Source organism: Myodes glareolus, chromosome 4, assembly GCF_982192425.1.
Source record: "Myodes glareolus chromosome 4, mMyoGla1.1, whole genome shotgun sequence".
NCBI classification, from domain to species: Eukaryota; Metazoa; Chordata; class Mammalia; order Rodentia; family Cricetidae; genus Myodes; species Myodes glareolus.
Window position 1 is genome coordinate 65,018,612 of NC_142029.1, and position 26,308 is coordinate 65,044,919.

Consider the following 26,308-nt stretch of genomic DNA (forward strand, 5'->3'; position numbering starts at 1 on the left):
CTGTGTAGCTTTAGAGCCTATTCTGGAACACAGAGATCTGCCTGCCTCTCAAGTGCTGGGATTAAAGGCTTGCACTACCACCACGTGGTATATAATTCTTAATACAACATGCATGCTGTGTAATCGCTACACTGAACTGTTTAGGAGGCACCCACATGACAAGAGAGTCCTTCCACATCAGTTTAGATCTGCCCACCACAGGCTAAACTACATTATCCATCTGAAATCCATGGGATATAATGCAGGTTAGTTTATCAGAAAGTTTTCCAACACTTTAGAGACAATTCTGTGGGCTTTGTGATAGAGCTTCAGGTCAGTCCATATCTTCGCCTCAGAATAAGACAGCATTGTCTGCCGACAATAGACTTTGTTAAATATAAATGGTTATTTGCCCTTTGCCTTGGGAACAAGGCCAAAGTTTGAGTAGCAGAGCACTGTCTGAATCCAGTCTTAGGTGTCTGCTGTCTTCATGACCTTGAGAAATGGCTCAGAAACCCAGGAAAGCTAGCTTAACGGGCCCTGGGTTCAAACCACAACAAAAAATAAAGAAACCAGGCATTGGAGGCAAAGGCAGGCAGAGTTTGAGACCAGCCTGGTCTACAGAGCAAGTTCCAGGACATCCAAGGCTACATAAAGAAACAAACAAAAAAGAAAGAAGTTTTTGTTTTACATTTAGTTATTCACTTCATGTGTGTATCTTCCACACCTCAAGCATGGAAGGCAAAAGACAGTCTGAGGAAGTCTGATCTCTCCTCCACCATGCGGGCTCCATGAGTGACCCTATGTCATGTCCACCTTGGTAGCAAGCATTCTCACCCCTGAGTCAACCCATTGATCTCACATACATGGTTAAATAAATAAAGCCATCAATGGGGTTGCCACAGAAGAAATTATAATTTCACAATTTCAGAGTGATAGAAAACGTTATCTTCATTTATTTATACCATAGAACATTTATTTCCTCAGGGAATGAAATGAAGCTTTCACTTAGCAAACTAAGTAACTCCTGAGGTCCGCAGCAGTTACCACGAGCTATGCACAATCTGTGAAACGTACTACACAAACCCCTATACAGAGTCACCACCCGCTTCAATTGTGTTCCACACCCCACCTTTGTTCTAGAGTAATTGCTCTTTCCCACACACCCTCTTTTCAAAGGCCCAGAGAAGTCACCTGACTCCAGTTATTTTGAGACTCAAAGAAGCCCTGCTGGGCACTTGCACTCAGAAATGTTCTCCATTAGAATTTGTAAGAAAAAACCTGGAAAGGTGGAGGCACAGGCTTGTGATCCCAGCCCTCTGGAGGCTGAGATTGGACAACTGCCGTTGGCCTAGCCCTTTTTCTGGTTTTGGTTTGTTATTATTTTAAGTAGTCTTACTAGGTAGCATAGATTGTCCTCAGCTCAAAATATTCCTCCTGTCTCAATCTCCCAAGTGCTGGGATTCATGTATCATTCTCAGCTTGATATTCGTATCACACTCAGCTCTGATAATTTTGTTTCATCTTAATAAAACAAAAAACAAAATCTCACTATATCGCCCTGGCTGACCACAAATTCACTAATGTAGACCAGTTTAAAGGTGTGAGCTACTATTTTCCCTTTCAAGACAGGGGTTCTCTATGAAGCTTTGGAACCTGTCCTAGAACTTGCTCTGTAGACCAGGCTGGCCTCGAACTCACAGAGATCCACCTGCCTCTGCCTCCTGAGTGCTGAGATTAAGGTGTGCGCCACCACTGCCTGCTCTCCTAGAGCTCTATTTAAATCCATGCGGTTTATTCCAAACTCCAGCTTCCCCTCTGCCCCTTGCTCCCTGAAGCCAGCCATTTGGGGCTTTTCAAGTCTGTCCTTTCAGGCAGCGGTGTTGCTGGAGCGAAAGCCAGACAAGCCCACCACAGCAGAGCAGGGAGCCAAACACGAAGTGAAACTACAAAGTGTTTCATGACACTCTTAAAATATTTCAAAAAAAAACTTTCTTTGCGTTTTAAAAATAGTGCAGGACGCAAGTCTTGTGAGGATGCACGCTTTGGTCCTGGGGCGCAGGACACAATTCTGAAAGCCACCCTTCTAGGATGTTTTCTGACCGAGAACATTCAGGAGATTACGGCTGTGCCCGTGGTCATCTTTGTATGTTAATATGGACTCTTCTCACAAAAATGCCATCTCCTCAGTGCGTTTGCTACCCAACTACTGATATGAAAGAACAGCCTCGTCCAGGACAAGGAGGAGCCAGTTCATCCTAAATACCTGGTTCTCCCTGGAAGAGATCTCATAAAGGTTTAGTCACAGAACAGTACCCCCAAAATAAAAAATCACCATGTTGACCAATTTTATTTGTGGGACTATCAAGTAGATGGGCCCCACAGCAAAACTGCAAAGTGGGAAATCCCAGATTTCAGATGTAATGCCACAGTCATCTTAGCTGTAGGGTTGATGGAGCTAAACGTTGTGGTGCTCTCGGGAAGTTTATCAGTTAGGAGGATGTTAAAAGTTAAAGTGGGGCTGGAGAGCTGACTCAGCGGCTAAAAGCACTGGCTGCTCTTCCAGAGGACCTGAGTTCAACTCCCAGCACCTACAGGTGGCTCACAACCATCTGGAGTGGGATCTGATGTCCTCTTCTCACAGAAAGTTGTACATGCAGATAGAGCACTCATATACATAAAACAAATGAATCTTCAAAAAAAAAGTTAAAGTAAAGCTGGCAACTAAAAGCAAGGCTGGCTTAGATGGCTCAGCAGCTAAAAAGCACGTGCACACCTGCACACAAGCCCGCGTGCGCACACAAACACACACACACTATACTTCTTAAATAGGCCTAAAATAGTGATCGTTTGGCTCTTGGCTACATTTGATCTCCCATGATTCCGATGTCCTAGTCAGTCTGCAGGATTTTTACTAGAGATGTTCTTCAAAGGCCTTCAGTTCACCCAGCAGGTCCACAACAGGGAACCCGATCTGTCCTTGCCTCTCAAGCGTTCACAGCAGATTGTATCCTCCTTTTTAGATTCAGAAACAATCCCTGGGAATTAAGTGCAACAGTCTGTGAAAGATTTTTCTTGAATCGATATGCAATTTGGGAAGTTGCCATCCATTCAGGTTGCACTCAAACCGGTTTTTCCCCCCTCAACTCCCAGAACAAGCTGCAGCCATGAGCTCTGTTTTGTTAGGTGGCAGCTTCAGTCCAGGCTTAGAATCTCTCTCTTTTTCCCTTAGCCAACAATTTCTCTATGTAGATACCTCAGGTTTTTTGTTTTGTTTTATTTTGTTTTTACAGAAGGATGTGGGATTCAATTTCTAGTTATTTCCAAGAAGACTACAATTTTTCTTGTGTTTCCATGTCGTGGTTTTCATTTCGCTCACCACTGTCCAGGTTCTATGGGACTCAGACCTTCCTTCCTCTTAGCTGCCAGTGAGTGAACCTTCATTAGGCTCCCCCTCCTTCCGCACTTGAAGTTAGCTATCTTCATGCGCTGAAGAAGCTATCTTCTGAAGCAGGTTTTAAAGAAAGCTCTGATATTCTGAGCATATTATATCCAATTGAAAATAAAAGGTCACCCACTTAAAACTGTTTATGTTGTACTTCATTAAAATAAGAAATGGAGGCCTCCTGGGTTGGTGGTGTAGTGGTCAAGCCCCTCAGTGATGGGTTCCCTTGAGTCACCCCACGAACAGGCCACGCGGGACGATCACGCTAGTACCGGTCGCCCCAGGGATACCTGACTGTTCCTGGTAGCACTCACAAAGGCACCAGTCCCGAGGCGACCTCAACTTTCCCGCCCTCAGGAAAGGCTTTTCCACTCCACGCCCGCCGGCCTCCCCCAGCACACCAGCGAGCTGCGATCCCGGGCCGCGGAAATGTGCGCCCGCCCCGCTGACGTCATCTCCCCGCCTTCTCGACTCGCGCCTCCGTTCCCGGCCCGCCCCCTTTCCCGGCGTTCGTCGCGGCCGAGCCTCCTCGCCCTCTGATTTTGCTTCTCCCTTCAAGATGGCGAACACAATGAGCCGGCACAGCGCCGGTTGGCCCTGAGGTGACCGCGGAGAAGAACGGTCAGCGAGGTCCCGTATCCCGACGCGAGAGCGTGACCTGAGGAGGACGACGCGGCGGCCTGACTGTCAGCCGTCCTCCCGCTAGCCGCCAGCGCGGCGCCCGCACCGCTGGGGTTGGCCCTGAGCAACCCGCCCGCTCTCTCGCCTCTCGGCCCCGCCCCGGCCCTGCGCCGCCGCGGCTGCCTCCAGCAGCAGCAGCCGCCGCCATGAAGCTGACCGACAGCGTGCTGAGGAGCTTCCGCGTCGCCAAGGTGTTCCGCGAGAACTCGGACAAGATCAACTGCTTCGACTTCAGTCCCAATGGGGAGACGGTCATCTCCAGCAGCGACGATGACTCCATCGTGCTGTATGACTGCCAGGAGGGCAAGTGAGTGTGGCGGGGGCCGCGGGCCGGGCTCCGAGTGCCCCCCTCCTTTCCTCCATCGCTGGTCCCCGCCTGAGGCCCCCCCAGCCTGTCGCTCACTCCGCCTCCATCCTGCAGTGCTGCAGGAGCTCTTTCCTTTCTCTAAGACGATGGTGGTCGTAGTAACACCAGCCTTGCTATTGCATGTGTCTCCGGTTTCTCCCGAGCGCGCTTCCCCGTCGCCCGCCAAACCCCACCTTGACCTTGACCTTTAAACGCCGCGTCCGTACACCCGGCCACCAGAACGGCGGCCCTTTCCGCCGCTCTCGACTGTCAGGAGGTGCGGCTCGGCTCTGAGCTCGGTACAGAACCGTAGCAGCGGCTCTGCCCAGCAGCGGCGCCGGCTCTCTGCCCTCACCGCGGTGACCTGGATTCAGCCCTGGCACCGCGCCCGTCCCTGCCCCTCCGCTTCCCGCGCGGCCTTTCTGCCAGCAGTCCCCGCGAGATGCAGTTTTTAGCTGTCAGGATTTATCGATTGTGACTGTGTGAGCGTACTGCCCTTTGCCTATCCCGATGCCCACGCTTGCTTACAGTTAACTTGTTAAACAGCCTCCCGGAAACTTTTCTTTGCCAGACTCATGCGAACTTGGCCGCCCCATTCTGGTCAGAATGTGAGCTCCCTTTAAAACAAAGAAAGCATTCTGAACAATTTAGTGTTTCCTTTTGCATTACAAAAGAAAAAAAAGTTTCCCGGGGTGTGGCGGCCCAGCCAGCAATCTCAGCTTTTGGGCGACAGGAACAGGCAGATTCTGAATTCTGGGCTTAGTAGGCGAGACCCAAAACAGTCCAAAAACCCCGCCAGTATGGTTTGCTTGGGATTAACAAAATTCTGGATCTGGTTATGGGTGTCACCTATTGGAGAACTTCCGCGGACAAGGATACTGCGGTTATGTATCTTTGCTGAGCAGAGCACTTTGCCTTTTTCATACCCTGAGTCCGGGGAGACATTGTCTGCCTAGTCTTACCCCTGTGAGTCCAAGTCCTTGATAAGCAGTGACCTCCTTTGCAGCAGAAACTAGTTTTAGGCTAAATTTGATGTCCCTTGTCAACTTTAGCCAACAGTTCCTAAGCAGATGTTTGGTTTAATTTAATAGCTACTGTTTTTAACATTTTGTTAAAGCTACCTATGATTTTGAAACTGTTCCTTTTGTTTATTTTTTCAAATAACAGACAGTTTTCTTTTGGAACTTGCCTCTCTGAGTTCATCTAAAGTAAGGCTGTGTTGTAGACTGAGCTGTCTGTGATGTTTTTCTTGACTGTTTTCCTCACTGGGGCTGTAACAAAGTATTATGTAACTGTCTCTGGACCGGCCTGCTGTGGGGAAGAGTTCCCTACAATGGTGGTCCTGGAGATGAGAGAATTGCTAGCTGGACAGATAGTTGTTTGAATTGATGTTCATTTTAGTGCATTGATTTTTGTTTTTGCCCTACTCTGACCATTCGAATTTGTTTGGAAGAGCTGGTAGAATTTTAAAGTTGGAAGCTAGAAGTAATTTGAAGTTGGTTTGCTTGAAATGTTTAATTCAGTACATAGATCAGAATCTTCCCCCCCAAAAGCAAAAATGGAAATGCATATTCCTTATTCAAAGGAATAAAATGCTAAGACTTTAATACAGTTTATTCATGCATAAAACCTTTTTACATGACTACAGACTTAATAGAAAGTTACAATGTTCCAAAGAACTTTCTTGCTCAGCAGTACCTGTGATTCCAGCACTTGGAAGAGTGGGAGTGGGAATATTGGAATGCAGCGTGAACTGCATAGCAAGACCCTGTCTCAAAAAAAGAAAATAAGGAACTGGAGATCCTTAAAAGTATGCTTGCTGCTCTTAAAGAGGGTCTGGGATCAGTTTCCAACTACATCTTGGAGGTTCACAACCATCTGTAACTCTAGTTCCAGGAGATGACCCCTGCTTCTAACTTCCCTGATACCAGGAACACATGTGATACACAGACATACAGGCAAACACCTATACATATATAAAAATAAAATAAGTCTTTAAAAAACAAAATACATGTTTGAAAAGAGGATCCAGGAGCTAGAGAGATGGCTCGGGGTTAAGAACACATGCTAATCTTGCAGAGAACCTGGATTGAATGCCAGAACCGACTTGGAAGCTCACGACTACATTTAACTCCAGTTCCAGGGGATCTGATACTCTCTTCTGACCTCCACAGACATTGGAAGTGCACAGCATGCACATGCATAGATGCAGGCAAAACATGCGCATACATAAAATAGATCTAACAATGTATTTTAGAAGAATAATCCAACATTCTCAACATTTGGAACTCAGTATGTCAGGATGGCTGGCTTCAAACAGCAATTCTCCTGCCTCAGCCGCCTGTGTGCTAGGATTACAAGTGTGAACCAATAATGTTTGGCTTAAAAAATGTTTTCTTTTTACATTTTTCTTTTGTTTTTTTTTTAAAGATTTATTTATTTATTATGTATACAACATTCTGCCTTCATGTATGCCCGCAGGCCAGAAGAGGGCGCCAGATCTCATTACAGGTGGTTGTGAGCCACCATGTGGTTGCTGGGAATTGAACTCAGGACCTCTGGAAGAGCAGCCAGTGCTCTTAACCACTGAGCCATCTCCCCAGCCCCTACATTTTTCTTTTGTATCAAAAGTAGTTTTTCATACAGTTTTTTTGTGTGTGTGTGAGCTTGCTGTACGTGTATACGTCAGAGGACAGTTTGAAGGATTTGGTGTTTTCCTTCTATCAAATGAGTCCTGGGGCTTTAACTCAGGTTTTTGGGCTTAATGGCAGTTGTTTTTAGCCCAAAAAGAGATTTTGAGGATTTTTTTGTTGTTTTCTGAGTTATATTTCAGCTTGAAAGAATATAAGGGACTTTTGCTTGTGGTTGGCAATACAAATTATCCAAAGCATTTTGATTTTTAAATTTTATTCTAATTATGTGTGTGTACGTGCACGCACACAGAGACACACACATACTTAGCCTTAAGACAACAGTTTCATGTAACCCAGGCTACCTTTCAACTTCCAATGTATCCAAGGCTGGCCTTAAACTCCTAATCCTTCTATGCTCCAAGTGCTTGATTATAGATGTGCACCACCCCACACACCAGCTGGCTTTACTGTCATTTTCTTTGTTCATACTTTGCCTCCAGAATCATAGTTCTAAAGAAGGAGCTTGCCAGAATACTTGGGGGAAAAAAAGTGCATGAAAAGACATATGCAATGGTAATTTAGGCTCTTACTTTCATAATAGAACTGAAATAAAGAAATAGCGTTCTTTCATTAAGAACAAATCTCAGTGTTTTTTTAGATTTAAGACATACAGGTCTTATCTTAGTGGAACCACATGCTTTACTGCTTTGTCTTTGTTTATTTGCAGTGTTGAAGTTAGAATCCAGGACCCCATGAATGCTAGACAAGCCCTCTGTGATTGAACCATATCCCCTAGCCCTGTTTTCAATTTCAGATGGGCTGAAGTACTAGGATTTCTGATAAATGCAAAGTCATCAACCTTTAGTGTAGGCACATCCTCAACTTTACTTAATCATTAATTACCAAACACTCCAGACAGAAGATTGGATCTGGTAGTATGTTATTTCACAAAAGGCAGACATATAGGAAGTATACTACAATTTGAAGAGCTCTTGTTTGGAATAGGTTTCATGAGGCAGAAGGCCTCACCCTCAATCACTTTAACAATTGAAAATGCAAATGATTGACTTGATCACTTGGATCAAGCAGCCTGGATCACTTGATTGCTTAACCTACTGGTTCCAAAATAATTTTACGTTGAGAAAGTAAACATTCTTTTACATAAATTCAAACATTACTGCGGGAGCTTGATTTCTTTTTGTTTTTGAGACAGGTCTCATTTTGTAGTTTAAACTGGCCTTGAATTTGTTGTGATCCTCCTGCAGCCTTTCAAATTCTGGCTGTAATTACAGATGTGAGCCACCATGTCTGATTTAAAATTCTTCTAGACATAAATGTAAAATATGTTAAAGGTTTTCTTATTTTCTGACCTGATTCATATGGAGAATTCTAGCATTCAAATTTTGTTTTCTAGAGGTATTTGGGTTAAAAAAAAATTCTAATTTAAACAGCATGTGACAAACGTTTTGGTTATAGGTTTTTCTGAATTTTTTTTCATTTATTTTATGTATGAGTACTCTAACTGCATGTATGCATTTATGCCAAGAGATCGCATCAGATCCCCCTGGAGATCTGTGAGCCACCATTTGGTTGCTGGGAATTGAACTCAGGACCTCTGGAAGAGCAAGCAGCCAGTGCTCTTAACTATTGAGCCATCTCTCCAGCCCCTTGAGATTCTTATTAGATCATCAAGGTTTGCATTAAGGGACTTTAACACATAGTTTGGAACTTTGGTGTTGGAGACACATACTTTTACATTAAAGTAAAAGAAAAAGGAACCAGGCTGGATAGATGGCTCAGTGGTTAAGAGCACTGGCTTGTCTTTCAGAGGACCCAGGTTCAATTCCCAGCACCCACATGGCAGCTCACAACTGTCTGTAACTTCAGTTCCTAAGGGTCTGATACCCTCATACAGACACACATGTAGGCAAAACACCAGTGTACATAAAATAAAAATAAGTCATTTAAAAAAGAAAAGAAAAAGGAACCATTGACTAATTTTGCTGGGGAGAGTTAGATTTGCCTGTTTTCTAAAAGGCTCAGCCAGAACTTTGTATCTCTCTATAGGGAAGTTGTGCACCTTCAAGAGTGAGTGATATTAGGAATATAACAGTGTTACATCAGGTTTCAATTTTGATAGATTATTGCCTTTAAGAAAGTGCTTTCTGCAAGGTGGTGGTAGTGTACACCTTTAGTCCCAGAACTCAGGAGGCAGAGGTAGGTGAATCTCTGAGTTCCAGGACAGCCAGGACTGTTACACAGAGAAACTCTGTCTCAAAAAAAGAACAAGAAAGTGCTTTCTGAATGAATGCTTAGGAAAAGTTACTGGCTTTCAGTTACTCATATCCCTCTGTTGTAAGTCATGATTTGTGATGTTTTGTATACCCTTTTCTCAAATAATATTCTCAGAGTTCTCATTTGAAGCCAGGTGTGGTGGCCCACTCTTATAATTCTAGCACTGGAGAAGCCCAGGCAGGAGAATCATGAGTTCAAGGCCATCAACTACCTAGGGCCTTGGAGGTCATGTGAGATCCTGCCTCGCGCGCCCCCCCCCCTTCTTTTGAATATTGTGTGGTAAAGAAATTGAATTTATGCCCTGTATTTACTTTTACTTTCTAACTTGTGTTCACAAGTGAAAGACTATTATTGGAACAATTACACTCAGGAGATGGGTTTTGGTGGCTGGAGAGGTGGCTCGGTTGTAAAGAGCTTGTACTACATTTACAGAAGACCTGAGTTGAGTTTACTAATAATGCTTGCCCCTGCCATATCAGTCAAGTGCTCCTGTTTATGTGGAGAGCTCTAGTGTTTGTGATACTGGATTCTGATGGCTTCTGTTTTTCCCTCTGTTTGCTCATCAGACCAAAGAGAACCCTGTACAGTAAGAAGTATGGTGTGGACCTCATCAGATACACTCATGCAGCTAACACAGTCGTTTACAGCTCTAACAAAATAGACGGTAAGCAAGCCTTTTTAGGAGGTCACGGTCATGGTTCCTTTGAAGTCCTTGACAGAATATGTGTGAGAATTTGCGCTTTGGTTATAGTTGGTTTAAATATTTTCCTATAATGTTAGTAGTGTTAATTACATCTTTAAAAGTGAAAGGATGCTGGAAGCGAGCCACTGCACTTTGGAAAGACTTGGAACAGAATATGAAAATGTCTACTTTACAATGGGGAGTAGGAAAAGGAAAAGTAGGAAGTAACTAATTGTTTTATGATTTATACTCCTTGAAACTTGAAAGAATACTTAGAAAAAAACGAAAGGAAGACATACTTGACACATAGCAATTAGTAAACTAATGGGCCTTTCCGTTCAGAATGTGTGGGTTAAGCCAGGTGTGACTGACATGTTACCTCTGTATTCCCATCACTTGGGAGTCTGAGGCTGGAGGAAAGGCTAGCCTGGACTCTACGTAGTGAAGCCTTATCTTCAGAAACTAAAAATAAAAAAGGCAGGTGTTTGGTATAAAGATAACTTTTACATTTCTAACTGAGGGAGAATAAAACAATTTGCAAATACTCTAAAGGCAAACTAGAAAGATCAGTGCATAAGATTAAGAGTAGTAGAAGCAGCCAGTTGATGGTGTCACGTGCCTTTAATTACAGCACTCAGGCAGATCTCTGTGAGTTCAAGGCCAGCCTGATCTACTAAGGGAGTTCAAGGACAGTGAGGACTGTTACACAGAGAAACCCTGTCTTGGGAGGAAAAATAGTAGAAGCATCTCAGCACTCAGGGCAGTTTAGCCCTATCTGGACAGTTTAGCATTTGTAGCTAGACCCTTTCTTAAAAACAAGCAAAAAGGCTTACAAATCATTCAGCTGTGCTAGTTTAGGGGAAATTAGAAGAGTTTGGCTCTTTTATGGTCTGTGTCATAAAGAATAGTGCAATGATCTTTGTGGTCTTTGATTCCAGGAATACTTACTGTTTTTTTTTTTTTAAGTAATTTTTTGAAGAATTGAAACTTTATTTTTAAGAAATAGTCTTTGCTTTTGATTGATTTCCCGTGGAATAAATTCCTAAATTGTCACACTGTCTCAGTTGTTGAATTATCACATGCTTGTATTTTAATCTTATTTTATCCTTATTGGTACCGGTTTACTGATTGGCTTTTTGCAGTAAGATTTCTTAGTACAGAGATAGTATCACTGTAATTTAGGTTGCCCTTGATCAATGATATTCCTGCTTCATACACCTGAGTACTGAAATTATGGGTTTGTGCCACTGTGGCAGGCACAGTTAGATTTATTTTTATTTATGTGTGTGGGTGTGTGCCAGTACCCTTGGGACAGAAGAGGGCATCAGGTTCCCATGTGCTGTGAGTGCTAGAAACTACACTCAGGTCCTCTGGAGGAGCAGCACTGATAACCTCTGAGCCATCATCTCTCTGGCATCTGGCTTTTTCTTTTTTCTTAAGGTTTATTTTTGATCTAGTGTATGTGTGCATGGAAGTGATAATGTGCACATGTGAATGCAGGTGCCCACAGAGACCAGAAGGTATCAGATCCCGGACGTGGAATTACAGGTTGTTAATAACTGTCTTGGCATGGGTACTGAGGAACTGAGCTAAAGTCCTGTGCAAGTGCAGTATGTGCTCTTGGTCACAGAATAATTTCTTCTGCCTCCCTCCCTATTTTGAGACACACTTTCACTGTGTAGCTCTGTCTGTCCTGGTACTCTGTACATAGACCAGGTTGACCTTAAACTCAAAGGAATTCTACTCAGTGCTAGGACTAAAGGCAAGCACCACCATGCCCGGCCACTCAGCAAGGATTACTTAAATACATATTGCTATTTTAATATGTCTCAAAGCAAATAAGCAGAAGTTTTTCTTTAATGAGACTTGATTTTAGTACATATCTAATTTCTATTTTTCTTGACTGTTTCAGAAGTAGTTTTCTAAGTAGGCAATACTGTTGATGCTTTTGGATAAGAATAATTACTAAGATCTTGAGGGTGGATGGTTGGATGTATGGATGAATGGTTAGTTATATCTAAATAACTAGTGTATTTCTTTTGTTGGGCTACTTTTCTGAGTGATTAAACGATTCTCCAAATATGGTACAAGATGAGGCAAATGTGTGGCACTTGTAGCTTTGCTGCCAGGCCTCTGCTGTGGGGATGTTGCCTTTCCTGCCTCGTGTGCGTCCTGCAGAGTTCCTCCAGTGCTCCGTTCTCTTTTGCCTGATTCCAGGCTGAGGTAGTAGTTTGTACAGTTTGAGGGTCTATGATACCACCCGGTACAGGAGATAACTGTACAGGCCACTGCCTTGCCAGGAACAGCGCACCAGCTACCAAGTGGGGTGGAGAAGATGGCGAAGCCCTGCTCGTCTCTAGGAGTTCAGGTAATGGGGAAGGGATCTCTTCTCTTAGGGCAGGTGAATAGTTTCTAGCACTTGAATAACCAGAAATGCTTCATGATTGTCATTTGAGAGACTTGGAGTTGTTCAAATAAGCCATGTAGAATTCTGTTATTGATCCTATAGAAAGGATTCCTTTTCTCAGACTGCATCCCTGCAAGCCACGTGTGTACAGTAATCCCAGCATTTGGGAGCCTGAGGCTAGAGATTTGCTGTTAGTTTTGAGGCTATCCTGGGCTATATAATGGGTTTCAAGTCAACATTTACTATAGAATGGGACCCTGGGAAAAAAACAAACAACAATAACAACAAAACACCTTTATAAGCCACTTGATGCTTTGGAACTCTTTATGCTTTTTCCTTTGTTTGTTTGTCTTTGTTTTGTTTTTTGAGACAGAGTTTCTCTGTGTAACATCCCTGGCTGTCCTGAAATTCGCTTTGTAGGCCATTCTGGCCTGGAACTCACAGGAATCCACCTGCCTCTGCCTCCAGAGTGCTGGGATTAAAGGTGTGCCGTCACACCTGCCTTGAACCTCTCTTATCTTCTGTTAGCCTTTATAATAATATCTTTTGTCCTTCCTGTATTTGGTGCCATGTTTATTATCTGTTTCTCAGCAACAGTTTGTTTCTCTTCCTATTTTTTGTTTTTGTTTTCATTGGCATTTCAGTTTGGTTTTTGAGACAGGGTTTCACTAACTGTACAATGCTAGTCAAGCACTATGCACTGACCTGCACACCCAACCTCACTTCATTCTGTTGTCATCATACTCTTCTTTCCTTCCTCCTTTCTTTTTTAAATGTGTATGAGTGGTTTACTTGTATGTATATCTATGTATCACATATGTGTCCGGTGCCCAGGGAGGTTAGAAGAGGATGTCAGATCCTGGAATTGGAATTACACACAGTTGTAATATACCTTGTGGCTTCTGGTAATGGAAGCTAAGTGCTCTAAGCGTCTGAGCCATCCTCTAATCCCTATTGTTTACTTTTCTAGATAGAATTCTTTTTTTTTACCTCTCTTTCTGTCTTTTCTTTGACAGATCAGATGTGTAGCTACACTATTTTCAAATTCACTATGTAGCCCTCTGATTTATGGGCCTGATACTCAATGTACGATTTATCACTTTGCAGACACTAAAATTAGTCTATAGCTAGTGATTTTTTTCCTTGCCAAAAAAAAATTTATATAGGACAGATAGAATTTTAAATTATGAAGAATCTAAAGATTGGTAGCAAAACAATTATTTTTTTTAACTGTAGTTTTCACTCTGAGTCCCCCACCCCTACCGCAGTGCTGCAGATTGAACTATCGAGATTCCCATACACTGGGCAAGCACATCACCATTGAATTGTACATCTGGGCCCCAAAATAGTGATATTAAATGTTGGTATAAATGCTGTCAGCTGAAACACTTGGCTTTTGAGTTGTATGAACCTGTATGTGTACTCTTCATTGAGAGAAAAGTTGTTCCCCTTTAGCTATCTGTAATTTGCTAAGGTAATAGGATATAGTAAGTGCTTAGACGTTGTCTTTTCAAAAATGAAAATGCAACGTAAATTTTATTTAAATAGTAAAATGTCATCCCTTGTTTGTTTTCTTACAGATACTATTCGTTACTTGTCATTACATGACAACAAATACATCAGATATTTTCCTGGACACAGCAAAAGGTAAGACTCAGTAGTGTATGGTTATACCTTCCTTTATCCCTCAAGTGACTCAGAAAATGGACGAGAAGGGAAACGTTTTCTTGGTAAATCCAGCTTTCCTTACTGCTGTTCAGCCTTCCTCTTCATCTTGTTAACTGAACTCAGTCACTTCTTGGTTTGCTGAGGTTATGGAAGCAGAAGATGAGTTTCAGAGATAACTTACCACGTGATCTCTACTAAAATTTTAAGTAAGGAGCCAGACAGTAGTGGTGTACACTTTCATCCAATCACTCAGGAGGTAGAGGCAGGGGGATCTCTGAGTTTGAGGACTTTCTGGTCTACACAGAAAAACCCAGCCTTGAAAAACAAAGGACCTTTTTAAATAATGAACTTAGAGTACAGTGGCTGAGTACATGCTAAGCATGTATGTGGCTCTATATTCAGTTCTTCTTACCAAAAATAAATATAATTAAGGAGAGGGTTAGGTGTAACTCAATGCAAGAGCATTGCCATACAAGAATCCTGTGTGTGCTTAAGAAATGTGGGCTAAGGACTGGAGAGGTGGCTCAGAGGTTAAGAGTCTTGGCTGCTCTTCCAGTGGTCCTGAGTTTGATTCCTGGCAACTACATGGTGACTCACAATTTGCTATTCTTCTGGCCTGCAGTATAGAACACTGTATACATAATAAATATATAAATCTTTAAAAAAAGAAAAAGATATGGTGGACTAAAGTTATTGGGTGATAACCTATGCTTTAAAATTAGACTTAGTGTTTATTTAGCAAAGCCAAATCTCAGTTAGCTCTTAACAAAAGAACTATTTGCATTTATAAGACCTTCCATTACAGAGCCAACATTGAATTAGCCTCAACATGCTCCTTATGATGTGAAGGAAGACTTTTGTTGTTAGTTTTTTAAGACTTATTTGTTTATGTGTTTTATGTATATGGTTGTTGTGTCTACATAAATGTCTGCATTCCAGAAGAGGGCATCAGATCCCATGGGGCTACAGTTATAGGTGGTTGTGCACTACCATGTGGGTGCTGGGAATTGAACCCAGGACCTCTGGAAGTTCAGCCAGTGTTCTTAACTACTGAGCCATCTCTCCATGGCACCATTTGTAAATGGACTTTTATTTTTGTCTCGCCTGTCAACTCCCAAATAACAATATAGAAACTTATTATTTATTATAAAAGCTCAGCCAGTAGCTTAGGCTCGTTGTTAACTATCTCTTACAACTTAAATTAACTCATATTTATCTGTCTGCTTTTTGTCTCACAGCTTTATTACCTTTACTTTGTAATGCCCATGCAGCTTCCTTTCTTCTGACTGGTGACGCCGCCTTTCTTCTTCCCAGCAGTCTCTCCCCCGAAAATCTTGCCTAGCTATTGGCCATTTAGTTTTTTAGTAAACCAATCTGAGTGACACTTCTTCACAATGTACAAAAAGATTATTCCACAACACTCCAGCCCTCTACTCTTTATCTTTCTTTCCTTTCTCTCTCTCTCTGTCTCTTTGAGACAAGGTCTTACTGTGCGGCTTTGAATGTCCTAGAGCTCATTGTCTAGACCAGGTTGGGCTCAAACTCCTAGAGATCTGCCTATCTTCCTCCCAAGTGCTGGGATTAAAGACGTGTATATAAATGTAGATGGTAGAGTGCCCTGACAGGTATTATGTCACTTTTGCTGAGAGGTGTAAAAAGACATCTGTCTTTTTTTTTTTACTGGTATCCAGAATAGGATACCAGTGATGGGCCAAAGAAATGATTTCACCCAAGTCTTAACTTTGTGAACCAGTAAGTTTAATTCTAGTTGTTTATAGGAGCATGGGACTTAAATGGCAGCTATACCCATCTCTCTTCTCTTCCACGTAATTGTTAACTCCTTATATATCCTTGGAAGGGATCAGGGTCTTTTGAGGGTTCCACAGTAGTAGTCACAGCTGCCCTGATTTCAAGAGGGCCACATCATGCCTGAAGGATGAAAAGAGAGATGACTAAGAGCTGCCTGTTGGAAGTGGTCCGTCTGCTGTACATGGTGGAGCATGCCTTTAATCCCAGCACTCAGGAGGCAGAGACAGGCAGATCTCTGTGAGTTCCAGGCCTGCCTGGTGGTGTACATAGCAAGCTCCAAGACAACTAGGACTACATAGAGACTTCACCTCAAAAAGCCGGGGGGGGGGGGGGGGAATGTGTTTCTGGCTGAGCATGGTGGTATGTCCTTGTGATTCTAGTGCTATAGGGGCTGAGCTAGGAGAATGTTAGGACTTGGAGGCTTGCTTGGATACAGAGTAAAGTAAAGGTCATCCTGGGATACATATTAATACCCTGTCTCAAACTCCTTCTCCCTAAGGGGGGAAATCAGTAAAGAAGTTGCACTTAGAAACAGGCAGGGTATTTCTGTGCTGCTGAAGACAGGAAGTGTCAGTTACTGTGTAAGCCAAAGGATGGGCCACTTTATTCACTTTGGCTCTAGTGTGTTGGCACAGTGTGAACTGGCAGGTAAGTTTCCTAGGGCCAGGGTTTAGTTCTTATGTTCCCTGTACTTATCAGCACAGAGCCTTTTGTATCAACTTAGTCCTTGTGAACTTTTGAGCTAAACAATGTGACAAAATGTGTCTATATACATTCTGCTCTCCCTATTATATTGTCATGGCAACCTGGGCTGCACGAAACCCATCTCAAAATAAGAAACACAATTTTGTGATTGTCTGTATGTATGTATGTATGTATGTATGTATGTATGTATGTATGTAGTTGGGCAAGCACTGCTACTATAATTCCAGAATATTTTCATCTCCTAAGAGAAACTCTATACCCATTAGCAGCTAGTCATCTAAGAGCTGTCTCTAGACATTTTGTATAAATGGTGTCAGATAACATGCGGCCTTTTGTGTTTGTCTTTTTTCATGTAACATGATGTTTCCAAAGGTCGTCCCTGTTGTTATGTAAATTAGCACTTGGTTTCTTTTTGTTCTCAAATAATATTGAGTCATGTTATATAGCTAGCCCATTCTTGTTGATTTGTTAATTAGTGAGCATTTGGGTTATTCCCATTCCAAATGCTACTGTAAAAATGTGTACATTTTAGTGTAGATATTTTCAGTTTGCTAAAGTATATATATCTAGGAATGGAATTTCTGAGTCTTTCCAGAAAATGTATGGTTGGTTTGTTTGGTTAGTTAGTTTTGACTTTTTGTGATGGGGTCAGAGGATCAGACTTGGAACTGGCTTGGAACTCACTATATAGAGCAGACTAGCATTGAACACACCTGCCTCTCTCTACCTCTTAAGCACCACCACACCTGGCCTGAAAAGAGCTTTTATAGAGCATCTGTACCCCATATTTCATCAGTGGTGTATACAGGGGTTCTAATTTTCCGCCATGCTCCTCTTCACCAGTGCTGAGCAGTCCTTTTATGACAGCCATTAGTGTTGTGAAATAGTATATCACTGTGCTTTTGATTGTCAATAGAATTACATATTTTGTTTTTAACACTACCACTGAACTGTATAGCTTCAACTTGAGACCATGCTTTTTTTTTTAAATACAGAAGCTTTAGGTTGATTTTTTTTTTTCATTTTACTATTGCTTTATTGCTTTTGGTTGCCTAAGATAGGTTTGCGTGTGCTTCTTAAGATGGTAGTCTTGGGAAAACAGGTTTTATGTAGACAGGCAGAATGGTTTAGGGTTCACATCCAACTTTTACTCGTATTTTGCTTCAACTCCTATTTATCTTGATACATTGCAGGGTGGTGGCCTTGTCCATGTCACCTGTGGATGACACTTTCATTTCTGGGTCTCTTGATAAGACCATTCGACTCTGGGATCTCCGGTCTCCTAACTGCCAGGTAATGGTACCTCACAGTTATATTTTTGAGCATTTTCTGTGGAAAGCATTATCGGCTCTCCCTCTCAGTTAAGGGAGACAGCAGCGGTTCCATTTTGGGATCCCAGAGTCTTCTTATGTGGCAGCAAAATATTTTCTCAGTTGGCTACTGCTTGATCAGCAGATCTCCTACTCCAGAGCAGATTGCATTATAATGTGGCTTAGTGTCTGAACAAATGCCTAAACACTTTAGCCTCAAGGGGTTTGTTTCTCTTTGAACTCTTTAATATTGTACAGTTAAGGCTGATTGGAAATGCATCATATAATGACTTTTTACATTTTAGTCAGTTTACTTCTAATGTTTTATAGGTAGCTGGGTGCAGTTCCTATTCCTTCCTTAGTTTTCATGGAAAAAGTCCATGATTGAGTGGTAGACTCCTTCATTAACTTGTTGTCTTCTTTTCTCTTAGGGCCTCATGCATCTACAGGGCAAACCAGTTTGTTCCTTTGATCCAGAAGGGTTAATTTTTGCTGCAGGTGTCAACTCAGAAATGGTCAAACTTTATGACCTTCGTTCTTTTGATAAGGTAAATCTTTGAGTTCTTGAGCTATACTAAGGTTGCAGAAAATTTAAGGGCATGTTGGAGTGTGAGAACCTTTTCTAGGCCAGGCATGGTGGTGCACTCCAGAGCAGATGCAGGGGATCTCTGTGAGGCCAGCCTGGTCTACATAGTGAGACCCTGTCTAAAAAGACAGCCTTTCTGTGGTGGAGGAGGAAGTACTGCGCAACAGAAAGTGGCAGAGCTTGCCCACTTACGAAGACTCTAAATGGATAGAAAAGAAATTCTACTCAAGGAAGTACTGATGTGTGTGGAGCCTGGGAACTGCTATTTTTTGTGTTTTGCAGGGACCATTTGCAACCTTTAAGATGCAGTATGATCGGACTTGTGAGTGGACAGGACTTAAGTTCAGCAATGATGGCAAACTCATACTCATTTCTACCAACGGCAGCTTCATCCGTCTTATTGATGCATTCAAGGGTGTGGTGATGCACACATTTGGGGTGAGCTGACAGCTTTGAAGTATGGCTATTTCCTTGCTCATAAGGCCTGGGCTGGGAATGCTGTTAGCTGGATTGTGGAGATAATGGTTATCGTTGACTTAGTGATGGGGCATGGGCATATGTTTTCTTCCTGCACATGAACTTTACCTCCTTTGTACTGGAGTCGTTCACCTTTTACAAAGTGCCCTAAGTTTACTTTTTAAGTATAATTATTAATAACAATAGACAGGGGTTTTTGTACCCTCCCCGCTAAATATGGAGTTAGGGTTGGGGGTGTTTTGTGTGGAATAGCAGCTACATTTGGTCTTGGTGACACTGTACATTCAAAGACCTTTGGTGAAAAGGGGTTTGTGTGTTGGGTTGGTGTTTTTATGCAATTGTTTTTATCAATGGCCCTATAATGAGAACCATTCTCTTTTGTTTCAGGGTTATGCTAACAGCAAAGCTGTTACACTCGAAGCTTCGTTTACTCCAGATTCACAATTTATTATGATTGGTGAGCTGATTTCATTTTCCTCATTATTCCTCTTTACTATGCATATGTTTATGTTATCAAGCAAAGTAACTAATGCTGTTTAATAGATGGTTTCAGATTCCTGTACAGCACCTTCAGACTTCGTAGTTTCCTTTACTGTGGAGTGGATGCTAGCATACACGCAGTGCCATGTATGTGGAGGTCAGAGAACATCTTTGGGGAGTCAATTTTCTCCTTTCACCATTTGAGTACCATTGGTTAGGCTCATGCCATCAGACTTCCTGGCAGGCTACCTTTACCTTCTGAGCCTTCTCTCTGGCTTTGTTTGTTTGTTCATTTTTCTTTCTTTTTTTTCTCCCTATGGTCTTGTTTATATATAGCCCTTCTGAACTTGAACTTGCTATATATATAGTCAGGGCTTATATTGGATTTCTGATTCTCCATCTCCCAAGTACTGGGATTGCAGGGTATGTCATCACACTGACATGGGTTCTTTATTGGAACTGGCAATGTGCTGGTTTTCCCTTCGTGGCTTAAAAAAGCACTACTGTGTTGTATTGGTAATTTGATGTAATCTTCAGTAGTCTCGTTGGTGAGATGTTGGCAGGCTAATGGTATTTAGCCCCCTTTCTAGATGAGAATGTAAAGGCGTGAGGGGAAGATGGCATAGAATAGTAAAGCACCCTGCATAGCCACTCCAATTGCCAGCACTTGGGTGCTGTTACTAGAAGGCAGAGGAAGGAAAGTTAAGAGTTTGAGGCTGACTTGGGCTACGTACAGAATTCAAAATTAATCTGGGCTATTTAACAAAACTAAGTCCCTAAAGAAAAAGGAACAAGTAATTAGGCCAAGATAATTCCCAGTGTCCTTCCGCCATTGTCCTCTCAGTTTCTGCTGAGGGATATGTCCTGAAACTTTTTTCTAGATCTCAATCTATCTTGTTCTCATCTGTCTCTATTTGCCTCTTGAAGTGTTACTGTCTCCATCATTCTCTTTAGGTTCAGAAGATGGCAAGATCCATGTCTGGAACGGAGAGAGTGGTATAAAAGTAGCTGTATTGGATGGTAAACACACAGGTCCCATTACCTGTTTGCAGTTCAACCCCAAGTTCATGACCTTTGCCAGCGCCTGTTCCAACATGGTATGTAAACAGTAAGAGATATTTTCCATTATGATCCTTTGATTTGGGGTGTGGTGCCTCAGGCAGCAAGCTAAGTATTCCATTCACATAGTACAAGTTCATGTTTCAGAAGTGGTGGCTTCCCTGTCGCACCACCACGTCATGAGATACCTGAAGGAGTTTCACGATTACTCCTTCCGGTAAGATGGGATTATCTATGCTTTCTAAAGATTTGCAGAACAGTTTTTGCTCTGATCCTGGGTTTGGGTTTTAGGCCTAAGCTACTGGTTTTTGTTGTTGTTGTTGTGTTCGTTTGTTTGTTTTTCTCCTTAAAATATTCTGACCAACGTTTTATAGGTGCATTCTTTCAGGAGTTTTGAATATTGTTTTGTTTTGGTATGGCTTTTGGAAATAAGGTCTCTCTCTAGCCTTGACTGACCATCTACTCCAATTAATCTATCTGTGTTAGTCTCCTGAATGCTCAGATGAAAAGTGTAAGCCACCATGCCTCCATTCTTTTCCATTGAGTTCTTCAAAAATTCTTCTAGTAGCTCATAAATACTTATTTTCACACTTACTTTGTTTTTATTAATTTTTAATTTATTTATTTGAGGCAGGGTCTCTATATAGACCTAATTGTCCTAGAACTCTTTGTAGACTGGAGTGGTCTTTCTTGAACTCAAGAGATCCACCTGCCTCCCAAGAACTGGGATTAAAAGTGTGCACTACCGTGCATAATTTCATTTTGTTTTTCCTTCGTGTGTTCTTGAACATGTGCCATGGCACACATGTAGAGGTCAAAGAATGACTTGTGGGAATTGGTTCTCTCCTTCCACCGTGTGGTTTCCAGGGATCAAACATCAAGCTTGGTGACAGACATATTAATCTTAGCACTTGGGAGGTAGAGTCAGGGTAACCAGGAGTTGAGTCCAGCCTGGGTCACACAAAAATGAACTAAAAACAAGAAGACTGCTCTACGGGTATTGAAACACTTATGCCTGACAACCTGTGTGTTTGATCTCTGGAACTCATAAAGAGAAAATCAACTCTCACAAGTTGTGTGACCTTTACTCATGCACTATGGTTCACACAAACACAAATATAATTTTAGAAAGCGGAATTAGCTGGAGATGGTGGTAGATGAATCTTGGTTTCTAGTTTCCCTTGAAGATAGGAACTTGGATGAGGTATTTCACTACTGCCTTTATCCAGAGCATAGTACCCTCTTCCTCTAATGTTGAGGCTTGAGCCTGGGGCCTTTACTACTGAGTTGCACCTTTAGCCCATTTCTTGTGTTTGGAAGCCAAGAAGATAGTATCAAAGAAATGCAGCAATGGTTGTAAATACAGCTTAGTTAGAGCACGTGCCTGCCATGTATGAACCCTGGCTGGCTGGGTTCAGTTCTCCAGTACTGGAAGGACAAAAGGAAACTAATTTAAGCTGGACGTGTTGGTGCACACCTATAATCTAAACATTTGGAAGGGCTTATGTGGTAAGTTTGAGATCATGTGAAACCAAAAAGCCATCTAGCCCTGAAAGGCAGCAAAACCATCTCATTCAAACCTTCTTTCTTCTCAGATTCTAGGAGGAAAGGGTATGATTGAGGCCACCTTGAGATTAGCAGTAAGGCCAGGTTACTCACAGGAGTGGATGTTGGAGGTAAACAGAACCAACTTTTAGAGTGTCTCTGGCTCCATAGAGATAATGGTTTGATCAGAAATAAGGGCCACCAGACGAATTCTTCATACCATTGGGGTTGGGTACCTTGATGCTGTGAGGTGGGGGGAACAACCTTCCATAGTGAGAAGCCTAGCTTTGTAAGAAGCCTATTTATGTTCTCCTTCCAGGCCTTCTGGTTGCCCACCATTGATGACTGATCCTGACACTGCTCAGCTATTTGTACAGTGAGGGCGGCCAACAGGAAAGTCAGAGGTGACTGAGATGACAGTGGGATTGACTGGACTGGAGAACATCTTTCCACATGGCCTTCCCAGGGATGTGCTGTCCATCGTTCTAAAGAATTACTTTGCTGAGCGCCTTCCAAAGGACTCTTGGTGCTGCAGACTCAGTCGGCACTCAGCCTTTCCAGCTCTCACTGCACCGAGCTCTTCAGAGGGTGGTTACTTAGGATCTGGTTACAGTGGGGCCCTTGGGCCCTTTCAGTTTTGAATATATTTGCTGCTGAAGAGCCAGTGACGTCACCAATCTCCGCACATCCTTCTCCCATCCCAGAAATGCATGGGAAGCCACAGTTCTGGTTTGAGATGCTAGGGCAGCTCAGCACCCCTTGCCCTCACCCTGCATGTCTTGTTACTGGGTCTCCCTGTGTAATTGTGGCATTATTCCACAACCATCATGTTTTGTAGGTGCCAAATATTTACAAAAATAAGTCTTCATATACCTTGGGGTCAAAGAAGGAAAGAAAGGGACAAATAGAGAAGGACCTTGTTTGTCAGGAGGCTTTACAGTATTCCTGTGTATGTGGGTGGGGTAGGTCTTGGGCTTAGATGTTGGCTAACAAAAGGCCCAAGAGTACGAAAGGGAGGGAAGGGAGTAGCAGGTAAATTCTGAGAGCTGAGAGGTTTAGCCGCCTGGTGCAATTCCCCCATCCAGACAGTCCCGCAGTCTTTTTGTGGGGATCCTACCGAGCTGGGCTTGTACAAAAGCAAGGTAGTAGTTTATTTTTGTACCTGAGTCACATCACGTTTTCCTGTGGGCCAGTATTGTGGAATGAGTCTGAGTTGTTTACACTGATGCCTTCCTTCCCTGCCCACCATAAATTGTGTACATAGTCAGCAGATGATGCCCCTCTTACCCAGCTCTTTACCCAAGAGCTGGCTCTAGGCCTGTGTTATATGTTATATTTAGCCTTTTTATATATGACCCTTGATCTGTTTGTATTTGAGCACAGTGTGCGTTTCCACTTAAATACATTTGTGCAAACATGCACATAAGTGTGTATATGCCTACTATCTCTCTCGTCTAGTTTATCAAGAGTTCATCAGGAGAGGGAACCCTGCAGCTAAGAAAGACTATTTGTGGGTAGTGTTTGCCACAAGTGTTAGTCTTCTCTGTTAACCTTAGGGAGACAACGTGAAGCAGAGCTTCTAGTGTTTGCTGTTTCATGGCAGCTAAGTAAGAGCCTTGGGATGACTCCCGTGCTCTTCAAGCCACACTTCGGGGCCCTCTCTACAGTATTAGAATCTTTTTTGCCTGATTATGCTCTGTCTGCACCTGTATATGTGTGACAGTCACTTTTGCATGGCTTCTGTGCCTGGCTTGTGGCATTTGGGGACAGGGTGCTAGAGCCACAGTGTTTTAGTTTGTCAGGACTTCTCATCTGTTTGTCTACATCATTGCCCTTCTGAGAGCAGGCTAGGGCCAAACTGAGAAGAGCCACGACTGACCTTTTCTTCCCAGTATGGCCATAGCAAACAAATGGTAGTCAAACATTTAGGCAAGCAATACCCCTGCAGATCCAGAAATCAAGACCCAATCAGCTATGATTTGCCCATGAGTACCCAGCTGCTAGGTGTCAATCAGGCTATCGCTGCTTCTGTTCAGGAGCAGACATAGGCTTCGAATCACTAATGCTATTTTTTGAGCAATTACTTTTTGACTTGTTATTCCAACTGAAAAGGCGGCTACCTTCGCTGAAGTCTAAGTGTTGCTGAGCAGTCCTGCCTTTCCAGAGTCTGTAGGAACCAGGTCGGAGTTATTACTGCCTACCTTCAGAATCTAAGAGTGAGAGTCCATGTTTAGATAAACTGTTGAGAGCAAATGTCTGTAACCATGGATTAGCAAGACTGCATCACCTGAAAGAGCTATGAAAGAGCAGCCTGCCTGGCTGCAGGGAAACTGAGTTCAGGAGAATCCGAAGCTGAGGTACCGTGCTCTTGGAAGACATACTGCCTCACTGCCACTGCTGGGCCCTGTGGCAGCAGAGCTGAGTTCTGAATTAATAGAAGATGCAACTGGAACTGATAATACTGTATGTTGTCACAGGGTAAGCAAGAGGGAGAAAGCAGAGTTGCAGTTTGGGGGTGTATCCCTGAGATGTAGTAACTGTCCTCTGGAAAATCGGCTAGAGCCACTGCTCTGTGTGAGACAACTGACACTGCACTGTTCAACCACCAGCCACTGGGGTATTTTTTTAATAAATTGTTCCCAGTTGTAACTGAAAATTAACTGCTTATGAAGGAAAATTTGGGAATTTTTAAGAACCAATTTGCCACCCAGATGGTACCACTGTTAATCTTGATGTTAAATGTTCTTCTAGATATCTCTGTGCATAGACTTTGATGTGTTTACATAGTTGTTATCCTACTGTATATACAATTTTATGTCCCTTTTGTACTTAACATAAACTTTTTTTTTGCCATGTTACCAGTCTTAAACAGAATTTATGGCTTACAGTCTCTTCTATTGAGTTTCTGTGACATGGTTTGCCTGCTTTACATCAGAAGGGATGCACTGGTCCAGTGCTCTGGCTCAGGTTGTGTTGTGTGAGCTGTTGGGCCTCCTTCAGGCCTGTGGGCAACAGGAGTCCCTTGGACCCATCCCTTAACCCCAGAATCCAGTTAAATTACCACAGAGCCAGTAATGAATGCCTGGAGAAGGTGAGCCTGACCAGCCCTGTTCTTCAGAGACCTCCTCACTGTCTGCCTTGCACTGTTTACCTCAAACTTTGACCAGATTGGCATCCTAGGGCCCTGATTGATGGAAAGTGATCATTGCATTTGGCAGGACCAGCTGGCTGCCTGGTGAGCCACCTGCTTGGGTAATGCATTGGGAATCGTCACTTGGGACCTGCTTTCTGCGTCCCTGACTGAACCAGAATAGGTAAAGTTGTGGCCTGCTACTTCGGAAGAAAATGGCTTGGTTTAGTTGACCAGGCTTTCCTACTTAGTCTACTCTAAAAGACCCCTCAAAGCCAGCAAGTATCCAGCAAAATGGGTAACTGAAAGCGCTTACCACGTAAGCATGACAACCTGAGTTCAGTACCCAGATCGATCCCATGGTAGAAAAGCCACTTCCTGAAACTTGTCCTTAGATTATGGCATGTGCACATAAAACTCACAAATGTAATAGAAGTTCACTGCAGCTACTACTCCGACATGTTTGCAATGTAGAGACCTGATATGCCCAATCCCTTGTAGTGTGTGAACAAGAGGAACAGACATAGGTTGTGGGGGCGAGCTGGCTCAGCAGTTGGTGTGGGCAAGAGGCAGCACAGGATGTTGCCTGCACTGTGCTGAGAGGATGTGGAGGGATGTACTGAAGAAAGAGGAAGCCAATTTAGCAGCCTTATACAGTGACACTAGCATCTGCCAGCTATCTGTCGGGCTTAGGGGGCCAGTTGAGGGTCTGTTTGTGTTACGCAGGAAGTGGAAAATACCAATGTGGCTGTCCTGTCTTCCTTGGATAACATACAGGAAATGGGTCTGCGCATCCTAGGCAAGTTAACTACACAAGTTTTGTAACTGCAATCTAGAGCTGTGTGTTACCTGAAGCCCCTTGGTTGTGGTATTAGGAGTCAGGTAAAGTTCATGTAATGAGTACTATATTTCAACAGATAATTCTGAACCTCAGTAAGTTTTAGATGGAGACAGAATTTGGTTTGGTTTATCGAGACAGGGTTTCTCTGTGACAGAACAGCCCTGGCTGTCTTTGTTATTTTTTTGAGACAAATTCTTTGTGTTGCCTTGGAACCTGTCTTGGAGATAGCT

General features: G+C 42.9%; 1 protein-coding gene and 1 long non-coding RNA gene across 2 annotated transcripts; both read left to right on the forward strand.

Annotated features, from left to right (window-relative positions):
• Positions 1–3,951: 3,951 nt before the first annotated feature.
• Wdr82 (WD repeat domain 82) lies at positions 3,952–24,981 on the forward strand. The gene is made up of 9 exons (XM_048417525.3): positions 3,952–4,412; positions 9,946–10,043; positions 14,049–14,115; positions 17,844–17,943; positions 18,392–18,508; positions 18,829–18,984; positions 19,411–19,480; positions 20,458–20,600; positions 22,427–24,981. The coding sequence occupies exons 1-9, from the start codon at positions 4,252–4,254 to the stop codon at positions 22,454–22,456; spliced, it is 942 nt and encodes a 313-aa protein (XP_048273482.1). The 5' UTR covers positions 3,952–4,251; the 3' UTR covers positions 22,457–24,981.
• LOC148122292 (uncharacterized) lies at positions 4,420–6,062 on the forward strand. The gene is made up of 2 exons (XR_015737707.1): positions 4,420–5,473; positions 5,504–6,062. It is a non-coding gene; the product is annotated as an uncharacterized LOC148122292 (long non-coding RNA).
• Positions 24,982–26,308: the final 1,327 nt, after the last annotated feature.